This window comes from Rana temporaria, chromosome 12, assembly GCF_905171775.1.
Source record: "Rana temporaria chromosome 12, aRanTem1.1, whole genome shotgun sequence".
Lineage (NCBI taxonomy): Eukaryota > Metazoa > Chordata > Amphibia > Anura > Ranidae > Rana > Rana temporaria.
The window spans coordinates 138,136,135-138,155,884 of NC_053500.1; the positions used below are offsets into that span (position 1 = coordinate 138,136,135).

At 50.8% G+C, this 19,750-nt stretch overlaps 1 protein-coding gene across 1 annotated transcript in view; it reads left to right on the forward strand.

The window, feature by feature from the left end:
• RPTOR (regulatory associated protein of MTOR complex 1) overlaps positions 1–19,750 on the forward strand; it is a gene marked incomplete at its 3' end in the record, with an annotated part of 186,144 nt that overhangs the window by 112,307 nt on the left and 54,087 nt on the right. Inside the window, 2 exon segments of the mRNA XM_040330942.1 lie at positions 5,264–5,439; positions 12,762–12,821. Of these exon segments, the coding sequence (XP_040186876.1) occupies positions 5,264–5,439; positions 12,762–12,821 (236 nt within the window).

The following is a 19,750-nucleotide window of genomic DNA, read 5'->3' on the forward strand; positions in this document are numbered from 1 at the left end:
CTCCTCTCTCCGACCCATTATACCTCCAGCCAGAGCGCTCCTCTCTCCGACCCATTATACCTCCAGCCAGAGCGCTCCTCTCTCCGCCCCATTATACCTCCAGCCAGAGCACTTCTTTGTAGGGGGAGGGGAAGGGCATAGATGTTGTCATGTTTTTAGTGTGTATTGCAGTCTATGTTTAGAATTCCAGGACAGGCCTATAAGAGAAATCATCCGATGTGGGCACTTGTTCCGGTGACAGCTGTCGGAGGAGGGGAAATCCTCCAATGGCGGCACTTGTTCCAGTGACAGCTGTCGGAGGAGGGGAAATCCTCCAATGGCGGCACTTGTTCCAGTGACAGCTGTCGGAGGAGGGGAAATCCTCCAATGGCGGCACTTGTTCCAATACCAGTTGTCAGAGAATGGGAAATTGTCCAATGGGGGCACTAGTTTTGATTACAGCTGTCAGAGGAGGGGAAAATCATCCAATGTGGGCACACTTGTTCCAGTGACAGCAGTCAAAGGAGGGGAAATCGTCCAATGGGGACACTTGTTCCAGTAACCGCTGTCGGAGGAGGGGAAATAGTCCAATGGCGACACCTGTTTCGGTTATTGCGGTTGGGAGGGGGGGGGGGGAGAATCATCCAATGGGGACACTTGTTCCTGGTGACAGCTGTCGGAGGAGGGGAAATAGTCCAATGGCGACACCTGTTTCGGTTATTGCGGTTGGGAGGGGGGTGGAGAATCATCCAATGGGGACACTTGTTCCTGGTGACAGCTGTCAGAGGGGGGGGGGATCATCCAATAGGGGCACATGTTTTGGTTACAGATGTCAGAGGAGTGAAATTGTCCAATGGGGACACTTTCTTCCAGTCACAGCTGTGACCTCAGTGCAGCTTTGAAGGCTTGAACTGCACAAAACTATGGCTGCACTCAGTGTAAACCTGATTTTAGCTGTGTGCCGGAAAGTCATAAAGAGAGATTTCAGGACATTCGAGGAATGTGTCTTTTGCAGGAGGGCATTAATAATCTGTGACCTCACCGCGTTGTAGCCGGGGATATCTGCGTTGCGTGCATTGTGGTTTGGCACGCTCTCCATCCAGATTGCTGTGTTTGTCTCAGTCTGTCTTTCTCCATCTGTAGTTATGTGAAGCCACACGACTCCGCACTGCCGCTCACCCGCCATCTGCCAAAGAAGAATCATCAGGAAATTCCCCCGATGTTTTCTGATTCATCGAGAAATTTCTACTCACCATGACTGTCTACTATTGCCGCCTTCATCATCTTTCATGTGACGGCAGACTGACAGCTTGGCCACTGGGGGGGTCACCTTACATAGCCGATTTACCACCAGACAGGATAGGGTGCAATAGAAGTACGCCTTTCGGTAATCAGTGCTCATTCCTGGGTCTGGGCCTCTAGCAGGGTTCATTTTGATGTTCTATTTAGTCGACTAACATGGTGTTCATTTATTGCACGCTATAACCTGCTAACTGTCCATCCAAATCATTGAAGAACGCTCAAAACTGCTTGCTGGATGTCTGTAAATGGAAATCTCCACTTCTGTTGGGAGCCCCGGTCACGACCTCGGGCCCTAACACCGGCCCCCTGTCACGACCTCGGGCCCCAACACCGGCCCCCGGTCACGACCTCGGGCCCCTTCAGTTGTGGGGCCCAACACCGGCTGCGTCCATGAACAGCCCCGGCCACGACCTCGGGGCCCAACACCGGCTGCATCCATGAACAGCCCCGGCCACGACCTCGGGGCCCAACACCGGCTGTGTCCATGAACAGCCACGACCTCGGGGCCCAACACCGGCTGCGTCCATGAACAGCCACGACCTCGGGGCCCAACACCGGCTGCGTCCATGAACAGCCACGACCTCGGGGCCCAACACCGGCTGCGTCCATGAACAGCCACGACCTCGGTGCGCAACACCGGCTGCGTCCATGAACAGCCACGACCTCGGGGCCCAACACCGGCTGCGTCCATGAACAGCCACGACCTCGGGGCCCAACACCGGCTGCGTCCATGAACAGCCACGACCTCGGGGCCCAACACCGGCTGCGTCCATGAACAGCCACGACCTCGGGGCCCAACACCGGCTGCGTCCATGAACAGCCACGACCTCTGGGCCCAACACCGGCTGCGTCCATGAACAGCCACGACCTCGGGGCCCAACACCGGCTGCGTCCATGAACAGCCACGACCTCGGGGCCCAACACCGGCTGCGTCCATGAACAGCCACGACCTCGGGGCCCAACACCGGCTGCGTCCATGAACAGCCACGACCTCGGGGCCCAACACCGGCTGCGTCCATGAACAGCCACGACCTCGGGGCCCAACACCGGCTGCGTCCATGAACAGCCACGACCTCGGGGCCCAACACCGGCTGCGTCCATGAACAGCCACGACCTCGGGGCCCAACACCGGCTGTGTCCATGAACAGCCACGACCTCGGGGCCCAACACCGGCTGCGTCCATGAACAGCCACGACCTCGGGGCCCAACACCGGCTGCGTCCATGAACAGCCACGACCTCGGGGCCCAACACCGGCTGTGTCCATGAACAGCCACGACCTCGGGGCCCAACACCGGCTGCGTCCATGAACAGCCACGACCTCGGGGCCCAACACTGGCTGCCTCCATGAACAGCCCCGGCCACGACCTCGGGGCCCAACACCGGCTGCGTCCATGAACAGCCCCGGCCACGACCTTGGGGCCCAACACCGGCTGCGTCCATGAACATGAAAATCGAATGCGTTTGGGGTAGGGGAGGAGAATGAGCAGTGTCTTTGTGACACACAGGGGAAGATTTACTAAAACTGTTTTTTCCATTAAGCTTTAACAATAAAATCTGGACCCTGATTGGCTGCCATGCACAGCTGCACCAGATTTTGTACATTGCAGTTTTAGTAAATCAATTATTATGCATTCCAAGTAGATGGCAGGAAAGGCTTAGAGAGACCCTGAGCTTTGGGTGATATGTGAGCCTAGACCAGGATGTGTCCTGTGATCTTTCTGCAATTGATATTTTGCCCACTTCCCATTCCTGAGGCAGCCATCTTGGCCTTCCTTCCTTCTTCTGGTGATCTGATGATTACTAGGTATTATCCAGGAAGCAGCTGGAGAGTTGAATGAAGGGCGGCCCCCTATCATGGCTAAGGTGGAAGCAGAGAGATCATTGCACTGCAGGTCCCCAGGTACAACTTCCCCTCCAGCAAGTAGAACAGTAAGCAGAATAGTAGTGACATCTTTAAATCTCACTCCTTAGATGATCTCACACTGCAGGCGACAGCACAGGGGTGCCTAGGTGCAGGAAGGGCATTGATCGTTTTTAAGAGGAATTCAAGACAAAAATGTAGCTTCTTGGGGTTCATTTAAGGCACAAATAAAAGAGAAATTTGGGAATCACAAAAACAAAAAATCACCCCCCCTAGATGGCTGCAGTTACCAATCCATGCTGCATCTGCCCCCCGCCGGCTCTATCCGCTGATCGTTCAAAGTGATGACTGTCAGTGTTAGGCTCTCTGCTCTGCCCCTCCAGTGCTCACTGGAGTGCTGGACTGTGGAGGGGGCGGCTGGCTCAGGATCTCGGTGGTGTGCTGAATAGCGGAGCCAGTTGTCGGTCCAGGCTTCTGGGTGGATCCCAACCATAAAGTCAGGATCTTTTCAAAGCCTAGACCAACTCTGATGTCACCAGACAGCGGGCTTCAGAATGAACATCACTCCCTGTCATTCCCCAGGAGAAGCTCAACTAAGCAAGTTTTCCCTGTACGAGAAAGCTCTAACCATTCTAGGTCTTCCTCAAAAATTCCTCACTTCATTCCTGGCTAAGAACTCTTTTCACATTCTTCTCGCATTCTCTTCACATTCTTCTCGCATTCTCTTCAGTCTTCTTGCATTCTCCTGGCATTCTCTAAATCGTCCTTCTTCGCGTCCTCTTCTCGTCGTCCTCTTCGTGTCCTCTTTGCGTCGTCCTCGTTGTGTCCTCTTTGCGTCCTCTTCGCGTCGTCCTCTCGTCCTCTTCGCCTCCTACTCTCGTCCTCCTCTCGTCCTCTTCACGTCCTCCTCTCGTCCTCTTCGCGTTCTCCTCTCGTCCTCTTCGCGTCCTCCTCTCGTCGTCCTCTTCGCGTCGTCCTCTCGTCCTCTTCGCGTTGTCCTCTTGTCCTTTTCGCGTCGTCCTCTTCGCCTCGTCCTCTTCGCCTCGTCCTCTTCGCCTCGTCCTCTTCGCCTCGTCCTCTTCGCCTCGTCCTCTTCGCCTCGTCCTCTTCGCCTCGTCCTCTTCGCCTCGTCCTCTTCGCCTCGTCCTCTCGTCCTCTTTGCGTCCTCTCGTCCTCTTTGCGTCCTCTTTGCGTGTCCTCCTCTCGTCCTCCTCTCGTCCTCTTCGCGCGTCCTCCTCTCGTCCTCCTCTCGTCCTCTTCGCGCGTCCTCCTCTCGTCCTCTTCGCGCGTCCTCCTCTCGTCCTCTTCGCGCGTCCTCCTCTCGTCCTCTTCGCGCGTCCTCCTCTCGTCCTCTTCGCGCGTCCTCCTCTCGTCCTCTTCGCGCGTCCTCCTCTCGTCCTCTTCGCGCGTCCTCCTCTCGTCCTCTTCGCGCGTCCTCCTCTCGTCCTCTTCGCGCGTCCTCCTCTCGTCCTCTTCGCGCGTCCTCCTCTCGTCCTCTTCGCGCGTCCTCCTCTCGTCCTCCTTGCGTTCTCCTCTCGTCCTCCTAGCGTTCTCCTAGCGTTCTCCTAGCGTTCTCCTAGCGTTCTCCTAGCGTTCTCCTTGCGTTCTCCTAGCGTTCTCTTCGCGTCCTCTAAGCGTTCTCTTCGCGTCCTCTAAGCGTTCTCTTCGCGTCCTCTAAGCGTTCTCTTCGCGTCCTCTAAGCGTTCTCTTCGCGTTGGAGAAAGCTGTTTATTTTGTACAATGTGTTTTTCATTTGGTTTCTCCGGGGATTAGTTATGTAGTTTCTGAACATTTGTCTGTGTTTTGTATGGCAGTTTTTATCTCGGCATCCCATTGTAGAACATATTCCCATTATGATAAAAGTCAAGTGTTTTTTGAATGACTCACCTTGAACTATTAGTACATAAAGATGTAATTTCCATTGTTTTCCTCTATGAATGGCATTTGCAATGAGTGAGACTTAAAGGTCAAAGGGGGGGAGGGAATGTTGGGAATCTGAGTAGAGAAACCAGAAGGAGGAAAGAACCATTGACAGGGATGAGATGTATTATGGGTAACGCTCGACTGAGGGTAGGCCCTTAGTCCATGTCTAGAACTCATTCATGTGATGTCATTTTCAGGTTGCGGCTATCGCCCCCAGCCACCCGCTGGCACAGATGCCATTGCCGCCCTCCATGAAGAACTGTATTCAGCTGGCGGCATGTGACGCGGTAGAATTGCTGCCTATGAACCCGGACCTTCCCGCCGACCTCTTCACCTCCTGCCTCACCACACCCATCAAAATAGCCCTGCGATGGTGAGTACTCTCATCTTGGAGTCATATAATGTGTGTTGTAGATAAAGATGTGGGCAAGTGATGAACGGAGTGCTTTGATCGGGCGTGTCTGTGATTTTTATAGAGCAGTTTTGCTTGACGGTTGCTGCCTCACTCTGCGATTCCCAATACTGCCCAATCCCCCCCCCCCCCCCTTAACTGCTTAATTATGCCTACATCCCTCCCCCTACCCAATACTGCCTAATCCCCTTTCCCTTCCCATCTTCCCTATACCTCCTAATCCTTCCAACTGTCCAATATTAACGCCGGACGATATCGGTGTGCCGAGAAGGCACTCCCTGCGCAGACTGAGCTGTCGAGGACCCAGGTCGGCTTCAGTTATGTGACCACTGTGACAACGATCACATTCTCACCAATATTGGGTATTAAAACCTTGATTAAATTGTGCTTTTGGTTTGTGGCGCTCAGATGCCGTGAAGATCTGCCGAAACAGAGGCCGCAACCTATGGGTGCAGTCATGCATTTCCACCCGGCTCCTTTAATTTTTCAAATGACCTTTGTTGGGCCAAATGGGAGTGGCCGTGTCCCCTGCAAGTGGGGTTAACTGGTTCCCCCACTCCTGAATTTTTTCCTTAATGGGGGGGGGGGGGTTGTTCTGAGCCATTCCTTGGCCTTAGTCTGGAGGGGGGTTGGGCATGACTGTCATTTAGCACTTACTGACCTCAGTGTAAAGAACCCCAGACTGCTGATCTGCCTACCCACCCACCTTGTATGGCTTATATGATACGCTCACAGAGCGGAGTGAAGTACTTACCTCAGTGACTTTTGCAGCCATAAAAACCATAACCAGGCCTGAAGGTGTAATGACTGCAGGAAGACGAGTTTCGCTCCGTCCCTTTTCACAATATCATTCTAAGATGTAGGAGTCATGTGCTGCCAAGTCATCCTTTTCATATGCGACTCGCGATGTGCTGTGGATCGGGTTCTCGGAGTTGTCGCCTGGATGTTCAGGCTGATGATTCATTTCTTTTATCAGCTAATTTGCATGATAATGAAGCTCTGCAGTGGAGGCCGTCTGGCCTGACATCGATCAATTCATCTGCAGAACATCATACGTGCTGAAATCTGACTTCCCAGGCCCATTCGCCCGGGCTGCAGCGCTGTCCATGCCACGTGTACCTAGCCGAGCCGATGGAGAGCGTCTGTGGACAGCAATTTTCAAGTCTTGTCACAGATTCTCAGTTGGATTTAGGTCTGGACTTTGACCGGGCCATTCTAACACATGAATATGCTTTGATCTAAACCAGGGGTCTCCAAACATTCGAAACAAAGGGCCGGATTATTGTCCTTCAGACTCTTGGAGGGCCGGACTTTGGCAAGGTGGAAATTTTTCTGGCATCAGTGGGACTTAACATATGGTATTAGGGGGAGAAATAGTGCCCCATCATTTGTATAATAAGGAGGAATAGTGCCCTATTAGTGGTGTCAGTGGGAGAAATGGTGCTCCACTGTCAGTGTCAGATGTCAGAATAGTGTCTTGTATCAGTGGGAGGGATACTGCCCCAAGGGCCGGATAAAGGCAAGTAAAGGGCTGCAGTTTGAAGACCACTGATCTAAACCATTCCATTGTAGGTCTGGCTGTAGTTTAGGGTCGTTGTCCTGCTGGAAGGTGAACCTCCGCCCCAGTCTTGTCTTATGCAGACCATAACCGGTTTTCTTCTAAGATTGTCCTGCATTTGGCACCATCCATCTTCCCATCAACTCTGACCATCTTCCCTGTCCCTGCTGAAGAAAAGCATCCCCACCACATGATGCTGCCACCACCATGTTTCACGGTGGGAAAGGTGTGTTCAGGGTGATGTGCGATTTTAGTTTTCCACCACACAAAGCGTTTTGCATCTGACGAGAGCACCTTCTTCCACATTTGCTGTGTCCCCCACATGGCTTCTTGCAAACTAAAAATGGGACTTCTTATGGCTTTTTTCTTGCCACTCTTCCATAAATGCCAGATTTGTGGAGAGCGCGACTAATGATTGTCCAGAGTTACTATGGGCCTCTTAGCTGCTTCTCTGATGAATGCTCTCCTTGCCCGGCCCGGTCAGTTTAGGTGAACGGCCATGTCTTGGTAGGTTTGCAGTTGTGCCATACTCTTTCCATTTTCCGATGATGGATTGAGCAGAACTCTGTGAGATCTTCAAAGCTTGGGAGATTTTTTTTATAACCTAACCCTGCTTTAAACTTCTCCACAACTTCATCCCTGACCTGTCTGGTGTGTTCCTTGGACTTCATGATGCTGTTTGTTCACTAAGGTTCTCTACAAACCTCTGAGGGCTTCACAGAACAGCTGTATTTATACTGAGTTTAAATTACAGACCGGTGGACACTTAATTAGGTGACTTATGAAGTCAGTTGGTTCCACTAGATTTTAGTTAGGGGTATCAGAGTAAGGGGGGGGGGGGGGTGAATTCAAATGGATGCCACACTTTTCACATATTTATTTGCAAAAAAAAATTGAAAACCATTTTATCATTTTCCTTCCGCTTCACAATTATGTGCCACTTTGTGTTGGTCTATTACAATAAATCACAATAAAATACATTTACGTTCTTGGTTGTAACATGACAAGATGTGGAACATTTCAAGTGGTATGAAGACTTTCTCAAGGCACCGGAGATTGCTTTACAGTGTGGATGGAGGAAACTGCTGATGACGCTAACCGCTTCCCATTGGTCGCCAAAAAACCCGAATAGAGGCTGCATGTGATTGGATGGAGCAGCTTGTCGACCAATAATGTTCCATCAAAAATCTATAAACGATTGACTGGAGTAGGGCCACTCCCTAAGTGAATGTCGGCCGCCTCCTCAGGAAGCAGCCAATGTTCCGTGTATGGCCGGCTTAACCACTTAAGGACCCTCTACCGACGATATACGTGCACGCGACCCGGTCCGAAGCTCCGTGGCCGCGGGACTCGCGGACCCGATCGCCGCTGGAGTCCCGCGATCGGTCCTCGGAGCTGAAGAACGGGGAGAGCCGTGTGTAAACACAGCTTTCCCGTTCTTCACTGTGGCGCCGTCATCGATCGTGTGATCCCTTTTATAGGGAATCACAATCGATGACGTCACACCTACAGCCACACCCCCCTACAGTTGTAAACACACATGAGGTCACACATAACCCCTTCAGCGCCCCCTTGTGGTTTTGTTTGGGAGCCACGTCGCACGCACGCCCGCGCATGTGTCAGTTAAAGCGACGCAGTGCCGAATTGCAAAAACTGGCTAGGTCCTTTAGCTGCCTAAAGGTCCGGGTCTTAAGTGGTTAAAGGAAGAACCTACATTTAACATTTATTTTTATCATTGATTAAGGCCCCTTTCACACTGGGGCGCTATTGATTTAAAAATAGCGCCTGCAAACTGCTGCTGTTTCTCCAGTGTGAAAGCCCTCTTCCAGAATGCGGTGGGAGAGGAGTAGGCAGGGACTGTGGCGCAATCCTCGCCTAGGGAAGGATTACAGAGGTGGTAGCGGGTACAGATAAAAAGCAGCCCCCTCCCCCCCCAAAAAAAAGAAAGTGACAGGATCACCAGGTGAAAACAGAAAGCTAATGCAGTCACAACTGCAATATACTAAAGGAATGATATAAAAATGTGGAGAGTATGATTGCTGTACTGTGTACACTGACGCACAATAACCCTATTCTGAGCCGAGGCGTTCAATGAGATCCAGAGACTGAGCGATGAATGGGGTATGTCTGGGTGAAGGGCGTTTTCCTGCAGTAAAATGATTGTGCGTTGTTGTTGCTCCATAGAACAAAAGATAAAACGTCATCACTGCAAATGGAAAACAATTTCTATAAAAGTACATTTATCCTCCAGATTCGTGACGGCTCCTATTGGCTCCAATGTAAACCAAACTTTTCCTGACCTAACCGATCGTCCAACGATGTTCTTCTTAGAAAAACTCCAGGATATAAATAAGCATTTAAAGCCCAACTCCGGACATGATTGCATTTTATATAGTATAGGCCGAAGTGGTCCACACAAACCATTTCCTTCACTAACAGATACGTCCGCTGAATAAAGTGTATCTATCCTTACATCTAATATACAGCGATTTGTTCCAGCAGCGGGATTGAGACTTCCTGTATATATCCTCACCCACATCCAGTATACAGCGCTGTGTTCTGGCATCGTGATGGAGACTTCCTTTATACAGCGCTGTGTTCTGGCATCGTGATGGAGACTTCCTGTATACAGCGCTGTGTTTTGGCATCGTGATGGAGACTTCCTGTATATATCCTCACCCACATACAGTATACAGCGCTGTGTTCTGGCATCGTGATGGAGACTTCCTGTATATATCCTCACCCACATCCAGTATACAGCGCTGTGTTCCGGCATCGTGATGGAGTCTTCCTGTATACAGCGCTGTGTTCCTACATCGTGATGGAGACTTCCTGTATACAGTGCTGTGTTCTGGCATCGTGATGGAGACTTCCTGTATACAGCGCTGTGTTCTGGCATCGTGATGGAGACTTCCTGTATACAGCGCTGTGTTCTGGCATCGTGATGGAGACTTCCTGTATACAGCGCTGTGTTTTGGCATCGTGATGGAGACTTCCTGTATATATCCTCACCCGCATCCAGTATACAGCGCTGTGTTCTGGCATCGTGATGGAGACTTCCTTCCTGTATATATCCTCACCCACATCCAGTATACAGCGCTGTGTTCTGGCATCGTAATGGAGACTTCCTGTATATATCCTCACCCACATCCAGTATACAGCGCTGTGTTCCGGCATCGTGATGGAGACTTCCTGTATATATGCTAACCCACATCCAGTATACAGCGCTGTGTTCCGGCAGAGGGATGGAGACTTCCTGTATATATGCTAACCCACATCCAGTATACAGCGCTGTGTTCCTACATCGTGATGGAGACTTCCTGTATACAGTGCTGTGTTCCGGCAGTGGGATGGAGACTTCCTGTATATATCCTCACCCACATCCAGTATACAGCGCTGTGTTCCTACATCATGATGGAGACTTCCTGTATACAGTGCTGTATTCCGGCAGTGGGATGGAGACTTTCTGTATATATCCCCACCCACATCCAGTATACAGCGCTGTGTTCTGGCAGCGGGATGGGGACTTCCTGTATATATCCTCACCCACATTCAGTATACAGCGCTGTGTTCCGGCAGCGGGATTGAGACTTCCTGTATGTATCACTTTCTGCTCTGCCCCCTCCAGCGCTCACTTGAGGCCGGGCTGTAGAGAGGAAGGGGGCGGCTGGCTCAGTTTTCCTGCGGCTTTCTACGAAGCTGAGCCAGCTGCCACTAAGATATCTGGGAGGATCACGACACTAAAGTCGGGATCCCTCCTGCACCTGGACAAGCTGAGCGATGTCAGCCAACAGCAGGCTTTAGCCCACTGTCAGCTAAATGCCGGTCACAGGAGAGCAGAACTTGGTGCCCTTGTCACTCGCAGAAGAAGTATGGCCTAAAGAGCTCTGGATCTATTTGTCCTTTACATAAAACCATCCCTAATGATCCTGCCATAAAAATCCCCTGTTCAGGCGCTACCTGTTATAGGGTGAAAACGCTCTGTCCCATCTCGCTGCGTTGTCAGCCTGTCACCTGGACCTTGCACATTATAGACAGCCTTGCTGACATTAATTGGGCAGCCATGGTCCTCTGTAGTCTGGTAATATGGCCAATCACTGGAATCCATGCTGGCAGGATTTGGGTGCAAAGAGGCTTCAGGAGATCCGCATTGTTTGGTATGCAGTGCTTTAGTTGCCAGTAACAGTTTACATGCTTAACCAAGAATAGTAGGTGACCCAGTATGAAGGTAGGAAGGTGCTCGCTCGCCTCGTTTTCTGAATGCTATAGATGGATCCTTTATGATTTTTTTTTAACGTCCTTTAAGTTGCAATGATGCAGTGACGCAATGCACACACAGGACCGTCGTGGACGGGTAGGTATCCAGGTAAGTGCGCACAGCCTCCTGCTTCCAGTAATAGAGCCTTAACAAGATCTATCAGTGCAAACAAACCTCTCGCTGAGCTGAGGGCTGATTTATATGGAGGCTCATGTCCATCACACTCCATAACGTGTATCTGTCACCCAGCATCGCTCAGCAGCAACGCCGAAAACACTGCCAGGAATTCATTCATCACATTGTACCGGAGAGGAGTGCCTGGTAATGAGGCTCACTACCGTCTCCATCCTTCATTTCCATACGGCTTCTCCTGCATCGTTCATTACTTACTGGAGAGCCCAATACTCACCCCCTCACCCCCACCCAAAGGGAAAAATCAAACACTAGAGACAGCGAGGTACAATAAAGATTGTGTCCATCCGCTCTGTACAGCCAATTCGTGTCACCCAATCAACGCAACGCACCTGAGCCCAGCCAGACCTGCAGAATTTATACCTGCAGCTTTACCTGGCACCTGTTTTAACCATAAACATGTGACTAGAGCGGTCACGCTACATGAGACTATGGCACAGTGCTAGAGACTCAGGTGAGAGGCTGCTGCCGTGTTACAATAGACTGCTGCATTGCAGATGATGGGTTATGTGTTTCAATATCTTGATCCTTTGGTACAAATAGAAACTTCTGTGTTACAAAACATTGCATCATCTCAGGAAAATGCTAGAAACTGCTGCTATGTGACAGGAGACTGCTGTAGGCTGCTGCGTGCGACAGGAGACTGCTATAGGCGGCTGCCGTCATGCGACAGGGGACTGCTATAGGCGGCTGCCGCCATGCGACAGGGGACTGCTATAGGCGGCTGCCGCCATGCGACAGGGGACTGCTATAGGCGGCTGCCGCCATGCGACAGGGGACTGCTATAGGCGGCTGCCGCCATGCGACAGGGGACTGCAATAGGCGGCTGCCGTCATGCGACATGGGACTGCTATAGGCGGCTGCCGCCATGCGACAGGGGACTGCAGTAGGCGGCTGCCGCCATGCGACAGGGGACTGCTATAGGCGGCTGCCGCCATGCGACAGGGGACTGCTATAGGCGGCTGCCGCCATGCGACAGGGGACTGCGATAGGCGGCTGCCGCCATGCGACAGGGGACTGCTATAGGCGGCTGCCGCCATGCGACAGGGGACTGCTATAGGCGGCTGCCGCCATGCGACAGGGGACTGCGATAGGCGGCTGCCGCCATGCGACAGGGGACTGCGATAGGCGGCTGCCGCCATGCGACAGGGGACTGCGATAGGCGGCTGCCGCCATGCGACAGGGGACTGCTATAGGCGGCTGCCGCCATGCGACAGGGGACTGCTATAGGCTGCTGCCGTGTTGATGAAACTAAAGTCTTCTTTCCTCTTGTAGGTTTTGCATGCAGAAGAGTGTGAAGTTGGTGCCTGGAGTCACTTTGGATCTCATTGAAAAGTAAGTTCAGAATTTTCTAGAATGTGACCTGTGCATGTCACTCCCCATGTATCCCCACCTCATCATCTGCAGTGATCTCACTCAGCCTGCTGAATTTTTCATGTTACAATCCATTTCCTGTATGGTTTTACTTGTTGCCCTGATTTACATTTTCCCTTCCTCGCCCATTAGCCACTAATGAAGAGAAAATCATCATGTATAGAATTAGTGCTCTAGTACAGAGAAAACCTTTGCCCATGAGGGGGCGCTGCAACGGACATGTCACAGGGCCCATGGACATGTCGGGGGGCCATGGATGTGTCGGGCCATATCGCTGCCACTGACATGTCCTGGACCAGCACCAGTCCTGATTTTTCTTTCCTTTCACTGTGACATAGTTACGCGAATGGTGTTTTTGTTTTTCGCTCACTCCCCCCAGTACAGTGTGCTGCTCTTCCTCTTGTTACTTGGCTCCCTAGTTTCCTGCCCAAAGTCACGACTCCCAAGAATTTTGTCAGTTTTTTAGGGATGATGATCGAGTTCCTTGTGAATCCGGCAGGCTTGAGATTTGCAGTCCTGATGAACTTGTTCAGATTCACCTGTAAAGCACGATGCAGCCTTTGAACTATGGCCAGCAGGCTTCATATTAAGGGGGCTACAAATATAACAAAAAAAGGGGGTGCAGACAGCTGTAGGTGAGCAATTTGGGGTACTCGAAACACAGCATTCACTTTTTACTGATCATGTTTCCTTCGAGTGGTAGTTTGTTTGCAGCATGCCGCTAAATAATTTAAAAGGAAAAAAATAACGAAGTCTGGGGCCATTTGAAAAGCAGCAATATGGCTCCACCATGGCCTGTGTGCATAGCAGAACCATGCCTAACCAAGAGCAGTTAGCTGCAAGAACAATGTGAACTTAAACCACCTCACATTATATCAGTCACATCCACCGCACTTCTCCTATCCCTACAGATAAAATAAAAGTTGGGTATACACCAGTTAGGCCTTTTATCCCTGACTAAAACCTGCCCTGCCGCTGGTCAGTTTTACACTGCCATATCTTCTGCTGTATCCGAATTCCTGTAGGAAAGTCCATCTTCTGCTCTTTGTCTCTACTAAATTTAGGCCTATCCTTTCTCATTGAAGTGGCCCTGCTACAGGCCAGTTTTACACTGCTACAGCACCTGCGGCCCCTCAATTCTTGCAGAGCAGGGATTTGCAATTAGCGGACCTCCAGCTGTTGCAGAACTACAAGTTCCATGAGGCATAGCAAGACTCTGACAGCCACAAGTGTGACATCCAGAGGCAGAGGCATGATGGGACTTGTAGTTTTGAAACAGCTGGAGGTCCGCTAATTGCATATCCCTGTTGTAGACCGTACACTTGCCTGCACTATTTTCCTCTAGTATATGTCAGTCAATTCCCCCTCTTTGAAAATGTTCAGCTCCTGGCTAATTTTACATTGCTGTATCTGCAGGCTGTTATTTCTTAACAAGAAAGTGATGGACATTGGCCAGTGGCAAGACAGTTTTGCACCAGGAAGAACAGGGCCTCAGCTAGCTACTGGCTAACTTCTTTTAGAGGTTCTGGTTCTCTGCAAAAACGAAATATAGGGACCACTTGAAAAAGCAGCTGTGTGGCTTTACCTCAGCCAATGTGCATAGCACACCCATGCATAACGCGGAGGGAGCAGTTGGTGAAATCCATTCTCTGTTATAAATTATTCCTTAAAGTAGTTGTAAAGGCAGAAGGTTTTTTTTATCTTCTTGCATTCTTGCAATCCTTCTGTGTGTAGCAGCCTCTCTCAGCCTCTCTAATACTTACCAGATCCCCATCTCTATCCAGCGATGTCCACTTTTTTTTTTTGCCATCCGGGACTCTCCTCCTGTTTAGCTATGACCCAGCAGCGGTGCCATTGGCTCCCATGGCTTTCAATCAAAGTCAGTTAGCCTATCGGGGAGAGAGGAGGCAGGGTGGGTGGGGACACACAGAGCTGGGAAACTGCTCAGGTGCCTCCAAAGCAAGCTGCTGGCTGTGGGGGAACTCGACAGGAGGGAAGGGCCAGGAGCAGCTAGGAGGGACCCGAGAAGAGGATGATCTGGGCTGCTCTGTGCAAAACCAACTTCACAGAACAGGTAAGTATAACATGATTTTTTATTTTAAATGAGACTTTACAATCTTTAAATCTTTACAATCTTTACAATCTTGCACTTTAAATGCAAGAACAGTGTGCACCCAAACCACTGAATGTTATATATCGCTCACATCCACTTCACGTCTCCTAGCTCATAGATAAAATAAATGTTGGGTTTACACCAGTTGGGTCTATTGTCTTTGATTAAAACTGTCCTGCTGCTCCTCAATCTTACACTGTTGTATCCTAATTCTAGTAATAAAGCCCAGCCTGTGCTCCTTGTCTCTAGTACATTTAGGCCTAGTTTTGCTTGTTAAAGTTGTCCTTCTGCAGGCCAGTTTTACACTGTTGTCACCTGCTGCCCCTCAATGATAGTAAAACGCCCGCCTGCACTCTTTTCCTCTAGTATATTTTGGTCAATTCACCCTCAGTGAAAATGTTCAGCTGCTTGCAAATTTTACTTTGCTTTATTATCTGCGGTCTTTAATCTCCCAATAAGAAAATGATAGAAATTGACGAGCGGCAGGACAGTTTTCCATCAGGAAGGATAGAGACCGTCTCGGCTAACTACTGGTCATAGCATCCTGGTATATTTCCTCTGTGCCCGGCTTCCCATGACTCTTCTGCTGGTAGTTTGCCTATTGTGTCCCAAAACTGGACGAAGTTTGATTACAGGATTTGCCCCGAATCCCCCCCCTCCCCCCATGACTTCAATGAGTTTCACAAAACTCTCAATCTCATCCCTCGTTTATATATAAGGGCGAACGTTGAGCATCAATCAGGAACTGGCAGGGTCACTTGCACAGGACGAGCTCACCTTGTGTTCATCAGACGACCTCTCGCGGCCCAGAAACAACCAAGAAAAGATAATTGGATTTAGAGGAGTCGCTCTCTGGAGACGCAGCGGGTTCAGAATAATTAGAGACGTCGGTGAGTGGAGGGGCTGCTGGTAATTATTCCTATTCCACGCCAGGCGACAATCCACTGAGACATTGACCCCCCCTCTGCTGGGACAATCATTTACTCTCAGCTAAATTGGAACGCCGCTATTAACTCATTTACATTGCACCGTCATGATTCAGCAGAAAACTTTGTACTATGGACGTTGGTCCCTGCGCCCCAGGAGCTTACAATTCATTGTCCATATCACATCTGACACGCTACAACTGACCTGTGCGCAACTGTTACCTGGCAGCTGTGTATTTACATGGTTCTTGCTGAAGGATCTGCATCAGGGATCACATGATCAGCACCTGAGGGATCACTTGACCAAATGCTGATCACATGATCAGCACCTGAGGGATCACATGACCAAATGCTGATCACATGAGCAGCACCTGAGGGAACACATGACCAAATGCCGATCTTATGGGCAGTACTTGAGGGAACACATGACCAAATGGTGATCACATGGGAAGCACCTGAAGGATCATATGACCCAATGCCGATCACATGGGCAGCACCCGACGGAACACATGACCAAATGCCGATCACATGATCAGCACCTGAGGGAACACATGACCAAATGGCGATCACATGGGCAGCACCCGACGGAACACATGACCAAATGGCCATCACATGGGCAGCACCTGCGGGAACACATGACCAAATGGCGATCACATGGGCAGCACCTGCGGGAACACATGACCAAATGGCGATCACATGGGGAGCACCTACGGGAACACATGACCAAATGGCGATCACATGGGCAGCACCTTAGGGAACACATGACCAAATGGCGATCACATGGGCAGCACCTTAGGGAACACATGACCAAATGGCGATCACATGGGCAGCACCTTAGGGAACACATGACCAAATGCCGATCTTATGGGCAGCACCTTAGGGAACACATGACCAAATGGCGATCACATGATCAACACCTTAGGGAACACATGACCAAATGCCGATCACATGGGCAGTACTTGAGGGAACACATGACCAAATGCCGATCACATGATCAACACCTGAGGGAACACATGACCAAATGGCGATCACATGGGCAGCACCTGCGGGAACACATGACCAAATGCCGATCTTATGGGCAGTACTTGAGGGAACACATGACCAAATGGCGATCACATGGGCAGCACCCAAGGGAACACATGACCAAAAGGCGATCACATGGGAAACACCTGACGGATCACATGACCCAATGCCAATCACATGGGCAGCACCTGAAGGGAACACATGACCAAATGGCGATTAAATGAGGAGCACCACTTGAGGACCCTTTAGTGACAGGAGGGTGACTGACGCCATTAATGTGAGAATAATTGTTAGAGATGAATAATGTGCCAGGGTTAAGATCTACACGAGGAGCTCCGTTCATTGCTGCCCTGCCCCGCTACCCGTCACTTCTTTGCCGGCAGTCTGGGACCCCCCTGTGTGTGAAGCAGGAGAGAAGTTCTCAGGTGCACCCACTGCAGCCTTGTTATCTCTCACATTCAGACAGGCCGTTTGTAACCAATGTCCATGATGAGTTTCTCCCAGATGGAACTCTAACCCTTCCTGGAAATGTAATGGTTGAACAGCACAGGAATGTTACTCTGTCACCCTGCGAGGTGCTGTGTGGATTTAGGCTGTGATGGTTTATGGAGCGCACCGATTAAAGTGGATGTAAACCTCAGATATGAAATCTGAACAAAGCATATCCCTCTATAGTGTGTAGTTGTCTCAGTCCAGAGCACAGAATGTGACTTCTCTCGCCTTCCTTTATCTGCATGAGTCACGTCTGACCGGATATGACAACAGTGCGGACTGAATAGGACACATTCCTGGCCAGTCAGGGTGGTTCTGCATTTAGTATTTTGAAGTCCCTGTTCCTGGCACTGGTCTACGATCCCCCTTATCTCAGGCCGTGTCTGCACACATTGTTCTCTTCTTTGCAGTGTGCCTCCTGTGTAACAGGTACAGAGCTCATCTGCATTGGCAGGTCTCTGTGGTGTGCCTCCTGTGTAACAGGTACAGAGCTCCTCTGCATTGTCAGGTCTCTGTGGTGTGCATTGTCAGGTCTCTGTGGTGTGCCTCCTGTGTAACGGGTACAGTGATCCTCTGCATTGGCGGGTCTCTGTGGTGTGCCTCCTGTGTAACGGGTACAGAGCTCCTCTGCATTGTCAGGTCTCGGTGGTGTGCCTCCTGTGTAACAGGTACAGTGATCCTCTGCATTGTCAGGTCTCTGTGGTGTGCCTCCTGCGTAACAGGTACAGAGCTCCTCTGCATTGTCAGGTCTCTGCAGTTGGGGACAGCGCCTGTTTTGCAGCAGTGCTGTATGCAGGTGTCTTCATTGATATCACAGCTGGAAGGCAGGCGGGAGGAATGATTGGATTCGATGATGAAAAGCTGCATTCAGAATGTGAGCGTTTTATCGGATGAATCTCCTATAACCACCTCTGTTGGACAACCAGCCACAGCTCAGGGAACCCCTAATGACCTCTGGAGGTCAACCAGCCACCTCTCAGGGATCCCCTAATGACCTCCGGAAGACAACCAGCCACCTCTCAGGGATCCCCTAACCACCTCTGGTAGACAAACAGCCACAGCTCAGGGATCCCCTAATGACCTCCGGAAGACAACCAGCCACCTCTCGGGGATCCCCTAATGACCTCCGGAAGACAACCAGCCACCTCTCAGGGATCCCCTAATGACCTCCGGAAGACAACCAGCCACCTCTCAGGGATCCCCTAACCACCTCTGGTAGACAAACAGCCACAGCTCAGGGATCCCCTAATGACCTCCGGAAGACAACCAGCCACCTCTCAGGGATCCCCTAACCACCTCTGGTAGACAACCAGCCACAGCTCAGGGATCCCCTAATGACCTCCGTAAGACAACCAGACACCTCTCAGGGATCCCCTAACCACCTCTGGTAGACAACCAGCCACAGCTCAGGGAAGCCCTAATGACCTCCGGAAGAAAACCAGCCACAGCTCAGGGAAGCCCTAATGACCTCCGGAAGAAATCCAGCCACAGCTCAGGGAAGCCCTAATGACCTCCGGAAGACAACCAGCCACAGCTCAGGGAAGCCCTAATGACCTCCGGAAGAAATCCAGCCACAGCTCAGGGAACCCCTAATGACCTCTGGAGGTCAACCAGCCACCTCTCAGGGATCCCCTAACCACCTCTGGTAGACAACCAGCCACAGCTCAGGAAACTCCTAACCCCCTCTGGAGGAGTCCTGGTGGGTAATGAAGTGTTCTGCTGATTTCAGAATTCAATTTCTGATCTAGCAGGGGGTGTGTCGGACCTCTGCAGAGGTGTGGCTGCTTCCTCACTGAGAGCAAGGATCTATCTTTGCAGCACGCTGGTAGGGGGAAAGGATTTTCTACTTTCTGAAGGAAACCGCCTGTAAGTCTTGGGACTCTTCGGTTCGTTGCACAAGGGGGGGGGGGGGGCGCGTTTGGTGCACACGGGGAATGCATTTGGTGGATTTGAAACTGAAAAGACTTCAAAATATCCAACAAAATGTGGAGATCAGAGGAAATATCTGCAGTTACTATGAAGCTTTTATTCCCCCCGTCCTGCCTCTGTCCGGAGAATCACTTGTTGATTGAGTGTAATTTATCTTCTGAACGTTTCCTGTTTGGTTGTGTTTTTGTTGCAGCTCGTGGCTTTTTCTGACATTTCCAGCACGTCGGCGATCTTTTGTTGGGATTATCTCCCTGGCACGGCCAGCCTTGCATCCCCTTATCTCAGCATATGTATTCTTCCACCTATACCCTGCCCCCATCCTTCTATTACACAATGCTGCAGACAGGATGACGACATTAGAGGAACATCTGCACCATCCTAATCTCTGCCCTACTTTTCCCCCCTTC